This window comes from Neodiprion lecontei, chromosome 4, assembly GCF_021901455.1.
Source record: "Neodiprion lecontei isolate iyNeoLeco1 chromosome 4, iyNeoLeco1.1, whole genome shotgun sequence".
Taxonomy (NCBI): Eukaryota; Metazoa; Arthropoda; class Insecta; order Hymenoptera; family Diprionidae; genus Neodiprion; species Neodiprion lecontei.
The window spans coordinates 25,740,707-25,762,565 of NC_060263.1; the positions used below are offsets into that span (position 1 = coordinate 25,740,707).

Genomic DNA, 21,859 nt, shown 5'->3' on the forward strand with positions numbered 1-21,859 from the left:
ATTATCCGAAAACCATAGTTTATTGATAAAATAAAAAGAATGTCTGCATCAGTCAGGGACAACACTTCCTTTAATTTATAAAGGAAAAACTTACATAAAGGCCTCCTATTCATTGCATAATATTGCACAAAAATCTGTGTTAATTTGAAGAACATAGTTGAAACCAAAAGTTCATTACAATGAAAACATTTCAATGTTGTTTCCATTTCTCTATATTGTTTTTAATAATGGTTATCCATTTTATAATTGGGTTCGCAAAAAAGAACAGATCGTTTGCAATATTTTTTTTTATATATACTGCATTTATTAAAGCCGAATGAAATCCCTCCTCATTCGTCATATCTGATAAAATCAACAAGTCCGGTTTCTGTGTGTATATTATTTTATTTATCTGTATTGAGTGATAGGGTTATAAACGCTTGGAACACCAGATAAACGTTTCCTGCACGAAAATTATTCCTAATGAAACTTTTACGAGCCTTTCTTTCAAACTTATTGTGAAGACAGATTTTTATGCATTAAAAATGACTTGAAATTTTACTGAACATCGACTTGGAATATCTGGAAAAATCCTACAATTTGGTAATCCACACTCTGTATCACAGACTACCTGTAACAGTATCCTTTCTTTTTATATCTCAACCTAATCGTCATAATAAATGCGAAATAATATGATGCTAATTTGGGATATTCATTATTACAGTCTTGTGATACTTTTATATCAATCAAATTATCTTTTTGTACGTAAGTATCTTTCGCCGATGTAGCTTTCAAAAATTCGTTATAGCATGATTAATTCTATTTGTTTGTTTCAGTGGGTATAATGGTCTAGAGTTTTATTCAAATTTTATTGCAAAAAATATTCTGTTTAAATTCGTTGCTTCTTTTGTGCATGAAGTGTACGACTAAATTTTCGGCTTTCTAGCTGCTTAACGAATTCTTAACGAATTATCAACGTTGAATTGACTATATAATTTGTACATGCTATATTTAATAATTAACAGATATGAATCCCTGCACAGCAACAGTATAGTATAGTTGATATGGATTTCAATTGAGCGCTTTTGAAAGTAGATTTGAGTTTGAGGCTGTTTCATCTTATGGTAATTTATGGGGTTTATTTAATATTTTATCACCTGTAATCCAGGTACAATAGTTTGGTAAACTGGTTTCTAATTTTTTTTCGTGCAGGCAATTAGCAGCAGTTAATCAATAATCGAATTATTTATTACATAAAAATCGAAATTCCTTCTGATTTTATTAGCGTCAGTTTTCGGTATGATTAAATTTTATGTCTCATACGAAATATAAAATATTCTGTTACAAAATTTTTATAGTTTACCGTACTGTTATTTTTAAATAATTACATCAGAAAGAACGATTGTCAGAGAACATCAAAAGGGACTCAAAAAAGACATTTGAATATATAATAGTTCAACGGTATCGGCGGTCGAAAATCAACACATAACTTTTAAGAGCTGAAACTATGGAACGTTCAGAATATTTATCATCCTGATGAGGCAGCGTGCTTGGTAGTGTAGTAAGTCGAGTAATTTTCGTTTCTAATTTCCATCACTCTTAGCGTGGATCGAGATATGAAAGTGTATGAAGTTTCGTACCGTTACCTAGAAAATATTCTTCTAACTTGTCATTGAAATTTTAGTTATTCTATATGTTATTCACAAGTTATTCTTGTGAAGGAAAAGCAGTAGCGATCCAAAATTGGATGAACTTTAAGTAAGTTACAGACAAATAGGAATTTTTACCCCAGGTTCGTAAAATGTTTCCAATGCAAGTGTGACCCCTATACAAAGTTGGCTGTCCTCTATTGTATACCTATGAATTCGTATACCTATGAGTAAGATTTAAGTTAAATACAATAGCTGATGATCTACAGAATAATTTTAAACAATTGAATTAATTTCTTATTTATTGTTCATTCCAAATTATGCATATGCAAGTGAGATATATTTTCTTTGCTTTGAATTTGAAACTAAAATTGTCACGAGACAATTATAGATGTACATCGGATCTATGGACTCAGCAGAGTGCGTTATTGCATATATTCAGGGTCGTTTTAACGTATCAGAGGCATTACATGCTATCTCAAAATATATTCGGAACAGATGCTGTCTCAGAATGCTACTGGAAATGATAGTATCTTCAATTTCGCGTAGAAGCGATGCTATCTTAGAATGGGATTGGAAAGGACGTCTTAAATTTTGACTGAAACAGACGCTATATCAAATTATGAATGCAAAAGACGCTATCTCAAATTGTGACTGGCAAAGACGCTACGTCAAAATATGTTTGAAATGATGCTATCACAGCGAACTGAATGTTAATTAAAAATCTTGTGAAATTTGATTTGTCTGCTGATCTCATACCTTATTCTATGAGGTATGGGATGATGATCTACAAAATATTTGCGCCATAACTCAACTGGCTTTTGACAAAGAAATTATTCTTTATTTCTACGTATACCAGTTTGACCTTAGATCAATTGTCTTTTGAAACTATAGGTAACTCTTGAAAAGAAAAAAAAAAAAAAAAAATAGAAAAATTATTTTTACTGAAAGAAATGCAAATCTTGAAGGGACGAAATAAATGAAAGCTTTCGTTTTCCGGAATCTAGAGACGCGTGGTTTGTTATTCAATAAGTTAATTTTTCAGGGTTTAAAACTATCCGCATGGAATAAAATGACGCTTTTTCTCAGAAAATTAGAGATTTTCCTAATGCAAATTCCGGTGTTCTTTAGAAGAAATGAAAATCATGAAAAAAGTCGAAGATATTCTTCAAGATGTATCAGAACATCTTAGTTCAAAGTTCTGATCGTAAAATTAACTTGATCTCGTTTAAATTAATAACAATGATTATCACTAGTATTTACACCAAAATGTTGACATTATTTTTTTTCCGTTTTGAGAATACAAATTTGGGTAACTAACGATGCTCATGCATTAAAAATACTCATCATCAAACTGTTATTTTCGTGGTGGGTGCGCATAAAATCGAGATTTCCTGACGAGTGTTAAGAACCTCAGACGAATCAAATACTATTTTTCGTGCTAGTTCCTGTCAAAAACTACAAATTAGTCGAGTGGTTGACGGAGGTAGCGCAGAATGCACGTTACGATACGAGTGCGCGAAGTATGTCATTTTTGCACGAGTGTAGTTTGTCTGCCGAGCGAGACGAGCGTGACACACGTGCACGCGTATCGTATTATATTTTTTATAACACCTGTAAACGCGAGGCGGCCGATTCCCCAACATTTCCCGAACTGTTGGGCAATGAACGGTACCTAACAGAAAATTGTATCGTAATGAACGTTACCCAACAATTTTCAACATTACCTAACGGTTTTCGAAGTGTAGGGGAAGTAGAACTTCCCACGCAGGTGTTAAAAAAAAAACAAATTTAAGGATATACTTGGTCTTTAATGCATATGCCGTTTGTGTTGTCCAAGTGGATCCAAAAAATGCTTCGGATCACCTTTATTTAAGACTATCTAATGTTTTCACGATTGTAAGAACATAAAGTAATTTCAGCTTGGACCTAAGACACCTGAAAACTTAACAAAAATATGAATTATCGTAGATTCGAATCAAGGCAAAGTTTTACCGTATATGCAAGTTTTTTTAATTGATATTGACCGCACTGTAGTGCTGCCGAATTTATTTGCGGAAAGAATCAATTCACTTTTGCGGTAGCATCTTTTTCAAATATATTTTGGAACAGCATTTTCCTAATCGTAATTCGAGACAGCATCTTCTGTTATACCTGTGATACGTCGGTTTATATTTCGTTAAAAGTGAACTTTAGTTGTTAATTTTCTATACTTGTATCTTCATATTAGAGCATAATCTCTAGGTCAAACCATTTTATTTATAAATAGATGATAGAAGTGATGAGATAATCATTATAAGCACTATTACATAGATACCGAATTGATTTAATTGAAAACACCAGTAGTTTAATTTGATAATAAATTTCAATGATAAAAGTTACCAAGAGCAAGATGACACTCGTTTTAAGTATCTGTCATTTATACTGGGATTTAATGACTGCCATATCATTCAATCCTTATATCCTAGACATTGTTGTTTTCAATTGATGAATTCAGAAAATTATATGTATTTAATAAAGTTTTGTATACCAATAATCGTGCAATATCATTCTTAACATATAAGGGGTGTGTTTTATTTGCCGTCTTTCGAAAACTGAAGAACTGAGACTTATATGATCGGTCAATTGGTAAATAAAACCTACCCATTGTTGAAGTCTCAACACAAAAAACGGTCACCCTAGGAGAACACGCTTTCTTTTTCGAATGATTGTGATACTTGATCACCGTGAGCCTACGCAATTTTCGATTAGCCCTAGTTAAGAGACAAACTGTCCAAATCTGTAGGCAAATTCTGAAATGTATATCAAACATGGAAGAATATTTTTCAATTATAAGAAGTTGACAGAAATTTTTGTTTCCAAAAATCACAACTATATGAATGTTTATAATTTTATGCTAAAAATTTGGATAGAAGATATGATATGTTAAAATCATCAATGTCGATCATGGAGATCCGGTGTTTTCGAGAAAAATACTTTTAAAAGTTTTACGAGCACTCAGCGCGCGTTCGGAGGCACTGTGTCAAAATCGAGAATTGAACCTTTAAAAAAAAGTTTTTCACTATACCACGTACTGGATATTGTTTTCAGGCCCTAAGATATTTTCAAAATCCTAGAGTGCTGTTACTCCTTAATGTACATTGCAAATATCAATGTATCAAAGTTATATTGTGTTGTTCTCCAAGGTTTGAATGACTACATTTTTTTTATTTCAAATTCAAATCATTCGAAATATATAAATTTTGATTTAAATGAGCAAATTCAAATGAAATTCCTGTTTAAAATGCATGATATTTGTAGCGAAGTTCCTTTTTACGAGGCAAATTTTTGGAGGAGTTTCAAAGTTATAATTTTGATTTTCTTTTTTTACTGAACTGCAAACGCGTAATGAGTAGAAGCAAAGAATTTGAGGTAAAATTTTAGTTTGAACAACAACTGGATACCTTACGATTAGTTTTTTTTATTCTTATAAAGATATGTAAGTTCTTATACCCATATTCGACAATAACAATTCAATACACTCTTAAACATAATAACGTTATTTAGTCCCACTTTGGGCCTGAAGCATTTTACTTAATTTCTGTGTAACGTATATTATCCATATATATTCAAATGAATTGAATATAGTGAAAGGGAAAGGGACAGGAATAAAATTTACAACACATTAGAAAAAGCAGTGATTATATTTTCAAGTGAAGTCGCCCATGATTTAATCTATTTTATGAAAATAAAAGTGTCATATTTACATCAATGAAATTATTGCTACATGATTATAAATTAAAGATGTCAGTCTGATAGGATAATTTAGGCATAGGGTGACGTCGCAACACCTAACGATTTCTTCCTCCATAAATTTGTTATATATAATCAGCACAACGTGAACATTAATTATTAATCTAGTCACTCACAAGGCATACTGAGTAAATCTCTGAAATAGGCTGATTTTCGAACTTTTTGGTTTTGAAAAAATCGTGACGTCACATTCGTCCTATTTGTAGTAAGTAATTATAGAAATGGTAGCAGTGGTAATTATTACATAGAATAATTTCATTCACTTTGAAGGTCTACAAACTTTGAGTAGGTATCATTAGTTCAGTAAATACCACTTACTCTGATGCAGAGTAGTTTTTGTATAATATTTAAATTCGATAAAATAACTTATGACATTATTGTACACATATGATTCTTTATCTTGAAACATCATATGAGATTGTATCAAGCTCGTGACATTTCAATCGTAGTATGGTATTTAGATACGTACATGCAGTTGTGTAAGGTTTAAACGCGTACACGTGAAGTACAGATTTGAGTTAACAATCGTTCCGTTAACTATTAACGGTATGAATTTATTGTAGGCGGAAATGCGGTTATTTTACCGAACTGCTAGCAGCAAATTGCACGAATTGCAAAAATCTAACCAGTCTATACTGCATTGTACTTCGCGGATAACGCCGCATTCATGAAAACGCAAACACACATATCAGTCAGGTATTGGCAAGTATATCGTAATGTTTGATAACCTTTGGTATAGACTTTAGTGTATCCGGTATTCCGGGATGGATTACCCCTTATTGTAGAAGAAGCAACACCTTGATCCATCAAGTGTCGAAAATTCGATTAATAGTGACTTGAAAAATGAAAATTACGGGAAACGGTGTGCTGCGTTACAGTCACGTCAATTTAAATTTGCTGGCTTATTTTTCGGATTTGTCACAGGTACGACATGTTTTCAAAAGCACGTTGCGTCTGCCCCTATGTAGGAATAATCTAAGATTCTGAGATTATTGGACTGTGAAGAGGGTGTCTTATCCTGGCCTTAGTGCGACCTATTTCGATATTTAAATAAACTAATATACTTTTCCAAACAACAATCACGCCCCCTCTTTACAGTTCTATACGTTACAACTATGCTGTAATCAGTCTTTGCTGTTACAGAGTGAAATATAAATGATGTCAGTTATTAATTTACCAGAGCCTATGCATCGTTGTCAGTACAATTCTAGGTGTAAACCCGAACATAAGTACCGGAAAAAAATTTGTATCATGTAAAAATAATGCCAGGAGTCATATTCCTTTTATTGAATAACCACTAATTGCAGAAATGCATTTTTTGGCGTTATTATCATGTAACGGAGAAAAAATTTATTGGATATTTTTGTTTCGCGTTGCACGTGAAATTGCGCTATATGTGGCAGTTTCGCGTCAGTGGTGCGTAGGCTCTGATAATAGTAAAAATAAATGACATTGTTCCTCGATTAGTAAAGACTGACTGTAGTTGCATGATCTCAATGGGTTAGTTTTCATGAACGAGCGTTGTAACTGAGAAAGATGAATATGCCCCTGTATGCTTCGGTATGAGACACCTCCTTTTGAGAATTAGAGTATCCTAAAGACGGATGGTATGATAAACATTTCACACATTCTTCGCTGTCTTTAACTGCCAATTAATGAGCTCAGGCATAATAATTACGTGTATGATTATTCATTCCGCCGAATTGCATCCTTTTCATCTTCGTTTAACTGTGTCTATGAAAATGACGCCATCTTTATTTTGGTACCGTAGGTCAATAACTCATCATATATTGTTCAACAAACATGCAAGATAAATGTGATTAAATTCAATTCATCCAAACTATGCTTATTGCTTATGACATGAATCGGAGTTGCACATATTTTTAATTTTTTCCCTTTCTTGATCACTTTCTCAGTAAGTCTAATTTCGGGTTTTATTCCTGACCCGCAATAAGATATTCAAACGACCTACTGGAAATTCATTACAATACGGCAAATTTTCGAATTCACACAACCTGTCCACAGTATAATTAAAGCTGTCGGACTGATGTGATCGTAGCGAAAGCTGGTCAAGTATGCAAGTAATCCAGTTTGGATAAAATTTGTTCCCACTGCAATGCTTAATGCACGATGTGTTACGTTTGCTCAAATAAGACTTTAGTTCCCAAAAGTACCCCCTCAGAGATCGAAATCATAAACGAATAACGAGTCGCTGATTTACGAAGCAAAATAAAGATGACAAGAATTACGTGTATGTGTGTCTAATGACGTATTCTATAACGATAGAATAAACCTAGACTTTACACAACAATTGGATGTACTGCAATTCAAATCCACGGTCATAACTGTATGGAGTGTTGCAGAAATTTTTCTTATGTTTTTCTAATTAAATTTTACCTATACAATGTACTATATCGATGACTGCTAACGCAAATACGAATCAAAAGTGAAATAATTAAACGAAATTATTATTCGTCATTTTCATCCAAACTAATTCACTTACATATTGAGATCAAAGCCTCAATCTTGACTCTACCGAAATGATTAAATGAGCTTTTTTACTGTCAGTCTTAATGCTGTCATACTTGCGTATGTACATCGTATCTACATCCAATACATGGGATAGAGTTGTGACCATCACTCCTAGCTGTCAATACAGACGTGATATGTGAGATAGTTTACACTATACTAGTGAGCGACACGCCTGACAAATTCTACTGAATTATACCTTCCTTCTCTACATGGTTTCGTATCTAATTTACAAAACGCATAATTTGCTAGATATATAATGAAGATGTAATACCGTGCACGCCATAGTAACCATGTTCCCCATGGCAATGGTTACGTGAACGCGACGAAAAGCACGATGAATAATCAAATAGTGAGGGCAGTGCTTCAGTGGTCCTGGATTGTGGCGGCCAATTTCAGTGCCCACTCCTGCTGCACGCTCCAACGCATTCTTTTGTATGATCAGGCGTAACAGCGGTGGAGTAAGGTACAAACGTATCAACAGCTCCAAGAAGAATGCACCCGACATTCCAAAGACCTGCAACGGACCACGAAAAGTTGTTCGTTACCAACCTTTACATATGTATGTACGTACAACACGTCTGTGGCAATAGCAAAGCATTATGTTTATCGAAAAATAAATACCTGAATTGCTATTTCTGTGTCCCAGGTATTCATAGGATGATGTTTCACGAATATCAGGAGCGTTATTAGGCTGAGGCAAGCGTTTAGGCTGAAGTACCGCGGGAACAAGACGCGCTGAACTTCTCCAAACGAATGTCTTGGCAGTGCGAAGTATAACGTCAAGCCTGTAGCAATGAGTACGAAGTAATTAGAACAAATGGATGTGTTATATATTCGGTATAATTGAAAAGTTCAATTTATCCGGAATTGGGTCCCGAACATTTAACAGTGTACCCACACAAATGGACTCGTCGCTTTTTCCGCAAGTAGGTAAAGAAAAGTATCTGCACATAAATTTATCATAAAATTTTATTACCTGATACGAAAGTCATCCATATCTGTGCGCCAAAGTGGATTACGAAAGAAGTAAGATAAATAAAGGAAGCTGTGCGGGAATGTGGCTGACCGGCTATGTTGGTACGTTCCGTGGATGGTACCATAGCCGAAGTCACGCAAAGAACGGCAGCAATCATTATTACGTGAGCTGGCTGCGTCGTGTAGAAAAGTATTCTGCAAAATAAGAGAGAAACTTGTTTATTCATAGCTTTCTCAGACCTGAATTACTTAATCTTAATTGCTGGCGCACGGACACATTGTATTGAATTACATACTACCAGAAGGACAGTGCTACTATATTCGTATTAATCGTAAACCATGTTCGGATAATTAGGTGTACAATTATAAAAGCGTTATCGTATATATTTAAGAGTAAAATGTCACTTATCACAGCCTAAGCATCGCTGACGTGAAAATGCTACTGCAGATAGTGAGATTCTACATGAAATGCCGTATACGAACAAGTGTCGAAAGATGTTTTTGATTGATGCGATAAGAACGCCAGAGGATCTATTCCTGCAGTGAATAATTGAATTACACGAATATATTTTCTAACGTTATCGTCGTCTGAAGCAAAAACATTTTTAGGCACCTACTATTTTCGACTATGGATCGCGTCAAAGTTGCGTCACAATTACTGGCTTACACTTAATCATTACCAGTAAATTAAATGATATATGCCCAGACTTCACGATGCACCAAAAGTAATTAAGTTTGGATTTCAGAAAATTTCAGGTGCCAGCTAAAACTTATTCCTCGCGAGTCACCGATTCAATTTATTTCATCTTTATCATCGTTTCATAGTATTTCCCGCAATTCCAACAGACTACATTTCGGTCGATAGAGACTGACTACAGAATTTATTTAAGATCAATGATCGCGCCTCAGGAAATCGGAATTTACATTACGAACCGAAGGATGAATTATGGTCTAAAAAATTCTGGGTATTTCCCTTCCTTCGAAAGCAAACATGGGTGACCATTATTTATCACAAGACGAGGCCGATAATCAAACATATTACTTCCATCAAAGTCGGCAGATAATAATGTAACATCGTAAACCGTATTATAATTTTTTGGCACACGAGTAACTTATTGAATTTTAGTCGACAAGAAGATAGATACGATCAAAGATATGATCATTCTTTTACGTGAGGATGCATTGTTTCCGTCTTGTCACTTGCAATGATAACTTAATTAGTTAAAACATGTCGCAACCAAGGCGTAACATTAATCTGCAACATCGTATAATTCACCCAAGTGGTTCTAGGATTTGATGGCCAATATAGTTTTTATTATAATTATTGAATCAATTCCATCAAACAGTGCCGTTTCAGAGTACTGATTTTATTTCCCGTAATGATATAAACAATACGCGGTGAAATGAACGTGAGAATTAAAATAAAAAGAAAATATAATCAAGTGATGAAGCGCACCAATTCAAGATTTGAAAACGTGACTGCTACTAGGTTGTATATTACAGTATAATAGTAAGCCGCATTTATTATGTACAGATTTAGTCCCGTGCTTTATGTGATCTAATATTATAACATAATGTACGTTATAAACAGACTATGTGCGAAGATAGTTCAATGTAGATCTTTTTCATAATTTGTCAACTTCAACTTGTCACATATTCTCGTTGTTTGTGGCACACCTTGGATATTTTGGCACAGCTGACAATAATTAACTGCGCCGTTACCAGTTACGAACGTTATACTATTTTATTTAGTCATTCTTGCTTTTCAACTAATAGTTGTCACCGTTAACTAATGAAAATTATCGTATAATTTTCTATTTTCAAAGCAAACATTCGACCCATATTGTAGTGGTATACATAGGTGCGTATTTTTTACTTTTCAGCACTTAACTGAAAAGAAATGACGCATCGTAATTTTTTTTTTGGGTAATTCGACGTATTTTTATATTAAGTATTTAAATTTTTAGCGAAATATCGGTCTTTCGTACTGTCCGTCAAACGGATTCTATTATTTCCGTAACAGTTGTAGTCGGAGAATTGGGATTTTCAGTGTATATGCGGTTACTGTCACGGACGGGAACCTTTATTCTCGGTCTGATTAAACATTCTTTCTTTTATGGTATACAGTCTTTAGCAAACCAAATGATGAATAGTCTCGGTCAAGCGTATTTAGAACCGATAGTTATTTAGCCCAGGTGAATAAAAGGCCATTCGTATCGTATATTTAAAAGCAATGATCTCGAAGTTAGGAAATAGTCTTTCTATCTTACCTATATCTATGCTTTCATATCCGTGACATTTTGTATAACTTATCAATTACTCTCTTCCGATAATGGGCATGGGTTATATATCTATGTATACTATATTGTTAAAAATAACTCGCACCGTTCGACGAACTCTGTCATACGCAGTTGACGCATCCGGGTAACATGAAGAAAATTATAAGATTACCTTCTAGAATACTTGAATTCAAATCAGATTTACATTACGTAATGTACTTTGTAATTATAATTGATCGCGTCATCTACCACGGAAGTGCTTTCCGAGTTTAATATTTGCCTGATTTTTAAAATAGTATCATATGTGCCTTTAAATGATTAAATATAGATTGACTCGTTGTTTTTTTTTTTTTATCACACATAACCAGCTTTCAAATTTTATCAGTTATCTTACTTGTTACAAAATGTGTAGAGAAATGATATTGTAAACTGCAGTTGATAGACCTAAACCGGATTGTGCATTTACTCACTGAGTGAAATTTTTAGTTCCGGTTACCGCTCCGTCCTTAACTATTTTCATTTTTTACCACAATCGAAAAATATAGTTCGGGATAGAAAATGAAAATTAGTTTTCTAGCTGTTACCGGAAAGTCTAGTATCCGTTACTATTCTTCCTCATTACGATCACCGTTACTATATTTTCTTGTAACTGTTGCGAAAATTGATTGCTTGTGCAACAATAAATTGACGTTAAAAGTCTTGTTTAACTAAGAAAGTAGAATGAACCTCACAAACTGATTTTGAGACTGCGCCGTCACGTTTGTGCGGGCATTGCCACCTTTGCGCACTAGTATCGAAAACATATTTCAGTTACACTATGGATGGAAATGTGTTATCAAATGGTTGTGAATAATGCGGGATTGATGCATATGAATGTAGTAATAGTTTCTTCACGCGTAAATTGCTTCTCTACCTCATGGCGCATATTTCTGCCTATAAATCGGTATACCCATACAGAGTATACTATATGTATAGCTGATGTTCACTTGGGTGGTCCGTAAAGCCAAAAGAAGTTTCAGAATCGGACGTTTGCACGAACTCGTTAATTTTACGGTTGTTCCTTCGTGGAATTCTCGAGTAGTAAATTCGAGGCGAGACGCTTTTTGTTGAATGCATGTAGACCTCTAAGAACGTATACACATCTCATTATAATCAGAACAGAGTAGCATACCTTGCAAATCGAATAGAAAGTTATTTCATCAACCATGGTGGTGTCACAATAAAATGAGAAACTTTAAATCAATCGTGGCACTGATGTGACGAAACCTTTTCGACGTTATTGTCGAGTGACCCATATCTTGGGTAATATACGTCACGGGATAGAGAACTATCCAGTATAAATAATACGTACGATTGGAACTTGAAATACCTAGTTGACATAACTTGGCCTTTTACTCAGCCGACGGCAGTCGTTGATTTGGTTGGTTACCCTATCATTTTGTTATTCAATGATTCAGATAATATCGTTGTTTACTTCGGACAGCAAATAGCAGAGAATTGAATACATGTCGTTTCTATCGCATCTTGCATGCGAATTTTAAGTCGCGTTATTGTGATTCACTGATACGATGTTGTTACACATATTCCGTGATATTCGATATCGTTCAACGAAAGATATGATGAACCGTCGCCGCGATTTTGGTAGAGTCGTAAACTGAGAGACCGAAATCGGAAAGGTGTGATCAATTATGATAGCTGATAATACCGAAGAATCATTGCATTTCTGCGAAACCTTATTTTAAAATTACCTCTTTGATCATTGGTATTTGTCATTAGATTAAAGGTTGATTCATTTAATTTTGAGTCTACATGTATACCGAAAAAAATACCATCACGTATCCTTCTGTTAGGGTGGATCAATTAGATATTTCATTGACACCTAGAGAATCAATATTTAACCGGATCGTTACTATATTTGTTACTCAGCGTTTAATTTTAAATCGAAAAATACGTATACATATCAGCTATCGTAAATTGCTATCCAAACTATTTACATCTACACTGTTCCTATTTACAGAGAAAAAAATTGCTACTTATAACGGATGAAACATTTGTTTCCTACTTCATATTTATACGTTTAAAATATCAACGCAGTATAGATTAATATACGTGCACGTGACGTGTAGTATACGTAAGACAAGAAATTCGTTGGAACTTCACAGAAATTAATTGATACCTTTACATATTACCGATACATTTCTTCTGAAACGAATATTCTACAACGTACGTTTACTCGAAAAGAATCGAGCGTTTCCTAAACAGTTGGATTGAAACATTTGACAAGTATCGACAAAAAGAATATTCAACCCGTATTATAATAATTCGTAAAGCTTCAAAAAATTCCACGGAGTCGACGAAAAAAAAAAAAAAAAACGTACGTGGTAGGCAATTATGAGCCGACGGAGAATGCACCATACATAGGATTATACCGTAAAGAGCGTGATGTGCACGTAGTAGGTAATTCCTTTGAAATTAACCAAACGAACTAACGGATGATGGTGGTGTCACATTAAGGCTGATACAGCCGTGATTCACTGCGTCGTTACCTGGTAGATGAAGAGAAATTTTTTTTTCCAACGAATTTGCGTGCATGCAAATAATACTCAAAGCTCATTGACTCGTTCCAGGCTTGAACTTGGTAGAGCATGCTTACGTAGTTCGCACGTAAGTGTGAAGACGTGAAATAATCGCTCGCACCTTTACGTGTCATATGACCTCGCGATCAGTTATAGATACAGCGAATGGTCTTGAACTCGGACGGCTACACGTGTATAGATTATACTTGGATAAGCCAACAGCTGTTATACGCAGAGACTGCAACTATAGTTGTACAGAATCGCCGTACACGAGTGCAGCGAATCAGTCACGTACGCACATTTTCTAAATTAGTCACCACAAATAGGTCAGTTGCGTAATTGAAATGCTCCGCTGTTTGCAGGGGGCGATTGACCCTACGGTATCCGTTCCCGCGGATCGATCTGAAATGTCGTTGATAGACGTGCAGGAATGTACAGAATATCGACACTTTGTCCATCGCTTGGCGTACAATATATTCCAAATTTACAAAATCACGGTGCTCGCGAAGCGATGCACTGTTTGGTGACAGGAATTCAAACTAAATGTTCAATTCCCATTTTTAAAATGGACTCTTTACAGATCACGTGACAGGGCCGATCGAGAAAAGTCATGACCCAGTGAAGTGGAGTTCGAGGTATGAAAACTGACCCTTTGCAGGTATACTTTCAACAACGGTAGTTCTATCGGGGGACTCGTAAGAGCCAACCATACCCGTTTTTCCCAACACATTTAAACACGTGCAGGTGATTCTCTTGGACTGAATACACGGTTAATAAAAACCAATTTAAGGCGAAATTATACTTCATCTGCTCCAACTATCATCTTGTTTTGCGTTAAGTGATATTTGATATTTAGCGAGGTTCGAAACTCGGTACAGAGGCGAAACAATGATATTTAATCATGAGCTGAATTTAAACTACAAGCTGACTGTCTGATAACGGCCATGTTGATTTAACCCCACCCGTTTTTGCCAAAGGAGTAATTTTGTGCCAAGTAATCGATAAATACTTATCGATTCCCAAATATTTACCCCCTCCGCTCAAAGATCAATTGTACGGGTGGACAAGTATTGCAAAAAGAAAAGGGGATGGCGGGTGCTAAAATGTGGATGAAGTCGAAAGAGTCGAAAGTGCGCGATCAGCTGATCATTTCGCAGCTCATTTTTGCAAATATTAAGGGGGAGAACATATTGTACAAGCTGTTGAGATTTCATTTTCCGGCATTGCGTCAGCGTAAGGTGAAATACGCGATAGAAATAAGTTACTTTTAAAGTAACTTACGGTACAGGTTCTGCCTTGTCTTTACCCCCATCAGACTGTGTCTACCGAATTTAAGGAACCCGGTAGACGTGAAACCACTGGCACGGATATGGCAAGCAGGATATGTAACACCGATCGTGAGTCGTGCTGTTTTTATTCCATTTCTAATGCGATCGTATACCGGGTACCGAGATCAGTGATCAGTCAGATGACGTGGCAAGCGAATGTCAGTGAACGAAAAAAGGCGAAACACGAGGTCACGGCTCAATTCGATAGTCGCGGTATTTATACGTAGGATACGACTGCGAACTGCATAAAGCACCGTTGTACGTGCAACGAGCAAATTACGATGCAAAAAGATCAATTGGCCGAAATTTACGACAGCAGGCTGAAATTGTGGCTAAAGTTCGTGTCGGTCGTCTGGGAATACACGTGTTATCTTAACGAGTCCCATGGCGAGTTGGAACGCCGAAAGCAATCCCAAGGGCTACGAATGATTCGGTTTAATATGAGGGTTAAGTATGTGGGACGTCTTTTCTGCTGCATATTGTGAAGCCGCGCAACCGGTTCGTTTGCGCTTGATTCTAGGGGCAGAGAGACGGATCTTTGTGTGCGTGCCTTTGTAGGAATTGGTGTAGGTGCCTGTATCGAACCTAACCCACGATTGCTTACGTCTAGTCACTTATCATCGATGGCCAACGTGCAGGATCGCACGTTCCCGTCTCGCCGTCACTCGAGACATTTTTCGCCCGTATAATTCACGTTTGCCTCATTGTCAAATATAAGCCCCGCCGCCCGTCGTCGAAAACATATTCTTTACTTATCAATACACCCAACTTTATGATCCGGCGGGCCAATGACTCTTTTACCGATCGAGGCGCTGACGAAAACTTCCATTAGAAATCTGATAAGTTTTAAGTAAGGAAGAACCTTATCGATTAATTACCATTATACCAATAAAATTCCTCTTTCAGTCTCCAGCTGTCGACGGATAGAATACTGATCGCGCACAAAAAGACGTCAATCGAAAAATTATCGGACGTTATTCTTTAGGCCTAAAAGCGGTGAGATCTGTAAGTGAAAACACAAGTTTTCATTTTCGGGATGATTGTAACAACTTTCCCTCTTCTCTGAGTAAACAGAGAAAGCGGGAAGTTAGAAAAACCGGGATACTGATATGTGTTTCCACTTTATAAATTTCGTCTTACGTCATCGTCTTATCGTTTGTCTATGGTTTTTGTTCGAAGTATCGTCAATTTTAAATCTCTTGACACTTTAGCCAAGTTTTGAAAAATATTCTTTTATATTATATGATATACCTAAACTGTGCGTTAATTAGAATCTGTTCAAAAGGTGTTTGATTTTCCATGAATTAAAGAGAGTTGAAAATTTGGCTAAAGTTTGAAAATAAATCTACTTTTGGACAATTCGAAGATTAATCTCTTTAATTTTTCGATACCGAAGGACAACGACTTACGTAAGTTCTGCACATTAGGACTGTGAATAGATTCTTGATGGATTTACGTTTTGCGATGGAGTAAATAAAAAAAATAAATAAAAATAAAAAAACTGATGTAAATTGGAGTATCACCTCACTGCCAGGATACGTGTATAAATATTGCGATTCAAGTCTTGGCAAGACGTCAAATCTTTGACTATGTGGTTCACCGTCACGTGCGTGTGACTAGATGAAGCGAAAATACTGTTCAATATTTCGTTAAAAAGAGAATATTACGAAACATCTTCAATTAGTGTGGACGACAAGTTTTGTACGTTTTAGAATGAAGCCTTTCAACTTTCATTTTTTGACACAGTCTGTATTTGCTTTGAGTTTTATAGCTTATAGTAGAAGATTTCAACTCCGATATAAATTTATTAGATTATCTTTGCTTTATTAGACACGAGCTGGAGAAGCAGCGCCAGTTCATTTCCAATCTATAACGTATTTTTCCACACGCAAGGCTGCAGCTTTAAGAACAATTACGTTGTAAGATTCGAGCAATCAATTCCAATTGTGAGATTCGCTAAAATCGACTACAGACTTTGTACCGCTTCACCTCTGATCAATTCATCAATTCATATCTGTCACGCAACTGTGTAAAATTATACAATACATGTAACGTAAATCTATTTATGTACAGTGAAATTTATCAATTTTTTTTAGGTGATTTGTTTGTAGTGACGAAATATTTTTGTTTGCTGTTTTAATTGTCACGATGACGGCTAAACTACGCTTCCAAATCACACGACTTGTAAATGCAATGGTACCTTTAATTTAAAACAAGTTATGGAGCTCTGAAATGTCAAAATACATTGTCTAAACTGTACAATTTTTATTCGCCTGCAAAACCGGGTTACAGATTAAAGGCTTCATTTTATTACGTATTCTAATTAAATTAAACCGTGAAGTTCCAATGTTTTACATTCTTTAGGAAATATTTATGGAATTTTCAGTGTCCTAAAAAATCGACAAAATAGTTACTTCACTTTTCGGGGGGAATTTGAAATTTAGATTTTATTGACGAAAAAAGATTTGCGATTTTACTTTTAAAAATCAGTATAAAAAATATCACTTCCCACGCTTTGGTGACACAAAGAATGTTCCAGATGTTCAAACACCTAGAAGGAGTTCCTTTGCCTTCATGGATCTTGGGGCAAAATTATGAAAATACATAAAATGTGGCATTTTCGTTGTTTCAATTTGAAAAATTTCAGATTTTACAATTTGGGCATTTTTCACGACTTTCGACAGTCATTGCTCATATAGAATTTTTCAGAAAGATGTAAAGAAATTGATGTGGGTGTTTTCGAAGTCCTACTACACTCACAAAAAAATTTGGAAAAAACAAAAAATATGAGATTTCGAACTTAGTAGAGACGAGACAGAATGCCTCATATGTATCATCATCAATAGTTCGTTGTACTTGACTATTACAGTACTATAAATACAGTTTCCAGTACTTATGAAACTGCACAGGATTGTAACGGGTCGCCGATAATACTAACCGTCGTATTCGCGATATAAACCTGCTCGCAGACTTGCATTAAAGTACGTATTACACCTGTTTACATAAAATGATCTCCACCGTCTGTTCGCAACCATTCATTTCCAACGTCACGCGTGTCTGATGATTATTAAGTCGAATATGTAAACATATTTTTATACATAATGATGAACTTCATCAAACAGACGATCAGTACGCGAGCAATTCTTGCGTATAACCATACATTTTGTCTTTAATTTAGTTAACGCACTTTTCTCTCGGGACTTTTTCTCCAAGCCTTTTATACAAGCGTACAGACTCAAAGCAGTCCGTCTCTTACAATTAATTGGAAGACTGAAAAGGAGAGCATCTCATAGTTAGTGTGGAATGTAAGGAAAATAGTATTTTTTTTTTTTTAAGAGTTTTCAAGGATTTATATTATTCAGTTACAGCTGTTGTTTGTATTTTTTGAACCAGACTCGATAGCAGGTTGTGGTCCAAGTTTAAGTTTAAATAATGATTCGTTGATAGCCGTCATAAATTTTGTGCATTTGTAGATATTTGATTTTTTAATTCTTCAGTAAACTTCGCGAAATTAATTTAATCTCCAACAACGAAGCGCGTAATCATTTTAGCAAGGTTATTTTTTGTTTCTAGCTCTATAGTACATTGTAATGTTGAGATTGCGAATTATCTGTGAGTCAACTCCCACGGTATAACACTCGAAGCAATGAGGCGGAATCGGACGCGAAGGTTTCCGAGAAATTTGCACACTTTTAACGCGAACAGTGACTCTACGCGATTCCTCAGTCTCGAATCTCTTCAATGAAAAAGATTATAGCGGGCCAGTCGGCAAAATTACGTAATAACGAAGAATACGACGACCGAATTGAAAGGTTGAATAACCGCTAGTCACACTTGTGAATTCAGAATTCACTTTCAGCCGCATTTAGCTTCAATAAATATCACTCAGGCGTAGTTTGAAACTAAATATCAGGATAATATCGCATCAGGAGTGCTTAAAATTTTCCCCTATTAACGGTATATTTACCAGAATACAGTTTTTTTTTCGAAAAAGAAACAAAACTTTCTCACGGGCGCTATTTATAATTGAGATAGGTACCCCAAGTTTCACTTTTGTAGAGTCTTCCAGTTATTTACTTGGTTGGTGACATAAAAAATATTTTCTCGAGCCCCTAAGGACCATCCTACTACACGTACGTATGTTAAACATTTACGCTTTTATCACTAGTCAGCTTAATTTCAAAAACAATATTTACGAATTCAACAACTAAATAACGTTATATAATTTATAAGTGGTCGCTATATCGCAACACGGAAATAATCAATCAGCGATACGACGTGTCACCAATGCCCGAAATCAGTTTAGTTTCTTTTCGTGTAAACGCCGACCGTAATATTCATGTCACAGTTTTGTGGATACCAGCATATAAATTTAGCTACAGCATATTTGCAAACTTATTCAAATGTTGCTAAACTTATTTCGTATCTTGAGCAAACCATGGCATTTATATTTCCGCCAAGTACTTATGGCTTGCCAGATATTGCAGATCACAAGATTAAGAACACGTAGATTGCAATCGCTGGCACCTTAAAGAGTCAGCGATCAGTATCGAGTTGGCTCCTTATACTTATCTAATCTGGTTAAACTCACTGACGATAACTACATATGTGAACGAATTGACGGAGGCGTAATTTGTTATAACATTTAACAAGGACCTCGCGGTACGAACGATACTCTGCAAAATAAAAAAAAAAAAAAAAACGTCTAATCATAGTACCAAATATGAGTTCAAATCGGACGGTATTATTTTGATCTGTACTACAGAAGAACCGCAGGACTTCTTAGGTGTCTGTCTAATCGATTTCGGCGAAGCCTATACGTTAGATGACCCTGTATTATGGTTGGGTACAAAAAAGGCTTGAATTTATGAACCATTGCGATTTTTAGTGCACCTAACTTCACGTTATTTTACGTAGGGGAAACGTAACGTGTAAATAGCAATGATAAATTCGAAACCTAATTGTAACTTATATCTAAATCAGATGTGCATAGCATACGTATGGAAAAAAATCAGTGAAGAAATCGAGATTTGCGTTGATACGTTATCGACGTGTATATAATTCTCTGTAAAATCTCTGTAAAATTCTCTGGTAAAAAAAATGTATAGTGGGAATATTAACACTGTATAATATGGATTAACGTGAACACTGATCTCAGATAAGGCAGGATATCTATTATCGACGATTATCGTTGAATAGCTCGATAATCTCTGTGCACTCGAATTCTGCGCGTATTATTCATTTCACCATGGTGCCGTCATAAATTTCGCAGTATGGCAGTGTGACCGTAATCTGCATTAGTTATCGTAAATTTTGTTCATCCCTTTACAGCACCGATTGACAAATTGAAGTGCTTGTCTTTCAGCATGATCTGTTATCCTATAAACAGTGTACAGGACACTGGAATTGTAATTTCGTTATGTCTTTGTATAGTTTGTACAAGAATTTGGAGACGCGTTGTTGCGCTTAACATGTTTTACAAAGAGTTTACGGCGAGCGATATTACTTCGGATTAACGTAAATAAAAATGACACGTGATTGCAGCTGCTGCACCGCTGTGAACGTGGCTGCAAACAACGAGATACGGTTGCGTGAGTTCGTCAATCCGTCGCATCATTCAAGCCTAACATACTGTAGCAATAAGAGCGGATCATGTATTAATTATCAAGAGTTTTTTTCTCAACCGCTTGATCCGTATGGCAAAATCGATACACGTACGTACGACCATGTACAAATCTTTTTAGCACGGATATACGCATGTAAAAGTAAAAATTCACGGCCGCTAGTCTCGTGACGATTTTATCTAATAATGAAACCACATCCGTAACTACCTATATGATACAAACGGTGAAGTTACAGACGAAATTTTCAACTTATTCTTAACCATCTGACTCGAAATCATCAAAACTAAAGTATTCGAGTATTATTCTTAAAAGAAAGAAGAAAAACGAAAAAAAAAATAACGAACTCACTTGTAAGCTGGAGAGTGTTTCCACGCTGAATACGACTTGGAGATAAGATTGATCAATACGCTGTAGTAGAAAGTGCATTTTGCGAGTGCGTCTGTGTGAATAACTGGGACAATAATTTCCTCAGATTTTTCATTTTGTCGAGCAATCTCAGCCTCGCGAAGTAGCATTTCTTCGTGCTGTTTGATGTATCGATTTTTTGCCTTTGTCAGCTTGTCTTCGTTGAGATCCTGATGTTCGGGTTGATTTGACTTATTGTTAGTCTTTAGAAGGACGCCGCCAACTTCTTCATCCTCGAATAATTTTCTCATGCACATTTTGATTTGATCGTTTATTACAGCCGGCGAATCGAATGGTGAATTTACTCGTATTTTTTATTTTATTACAAGATCTTCGATGAAAATCGATTTGTGATTTATGATCGAAGATTTATGCAAGCACGTTAACCAAATATAATCACCAAATTTCGAATATACAATACACACGAGAAAACACTCACGTCTCACGATTCTTAATAAATTTTGACAATTTCGTCGACATAAATGTCTGATTTACCTACCGACAGCGGCAGCTGGGAATTGCTCGGCTTCACGGCCTATCCGTTGTTTTATACTTACAACTGCAAGTCTTCCCCCACCATCCCAACTCATCCCCACGTTTACCTGGCCGCTGGTACTAGCCGACCGATTATGATCGAGAAGAACTGCTTGTATATCTACAATGTACGAATGCAGAATATTTTTATTGAAAAAGAACAGAGTGGAGCATTCCGCGGATCGT

General features: G+C 35.6%; 2 protein-coding genes across 4 annotated transcripts in view; one reads left to right on the forward strand and one right to left on the reverse strand.

Moving 5' to 3' along the window:
* Positions 1-21,859, forward strand: part of LOC107222477 (DDB1- and CUL4-associated factor 7) — a 45,999-nt gene that overhangs the window by 3,668 nt on the left and 20,472 nt on the right. The window contains exon 4 of one of the 3 annotated variants that reach the window (XM_046739266.1): positions 816-5,582. The exons of the other annotated variants lie outside the window; for them this stretch is intronic. The gene's annotated coding sequence lies outside the window, so the exon portion shown is untranslated. Of the gene's footprint in view, positions 1-815; positions 5,583-21,859 lie in introns of those variants that run through there. 3 annotated transcript variants of the gene reach the window in all.
* Positions 5,293-21,670, reverse strand: LOC107222474 (transmembrane protein 205). The gene is made up of 4 exons (XM_015661856.2): positions 21,083-21,670; positions 8,929-9,122; positions 8,574-8,737; positions 5,293-8,466 (listed from the first exon to the last, which is right to left on the reverse strand). The coding sequence occupies exons 1-4, from the start codon at positions 21,394-21,396 to the stop codon at positions 8,179-8,181; spliced, it is 960 nt and encodes a 319-aa protein (XP_015517342.2). The 5' UTR covers positions 21,397-21,670; the 3' UTR covers positions 5,293-8,178.

Bases quoted from the DNA above. Each gene is read 5' to 3' on its own strand.
- LOC107222474 (XM_015661856.2), bottom strand. From the start codon at position 21,396: ATGTGCATGAGAAAATTATTCGAGGATGAAGAAGTTGGCGGCGTCCTT. The intron at 9,123-21,082 runs GTGAGTTCGTTA...CTTATTTTGCAG, and splicing joins AAACACTCTCCAGCTTACAA to AATACTTTTCTACACGACGC. The intron at 8,467-8,573 runs GTATTTATTTTT...GGTCCGTTGCAG, and splicing joins ACACAGAAATAGCAATTCAG to GTCTTTGGAATGTCGGGTGC.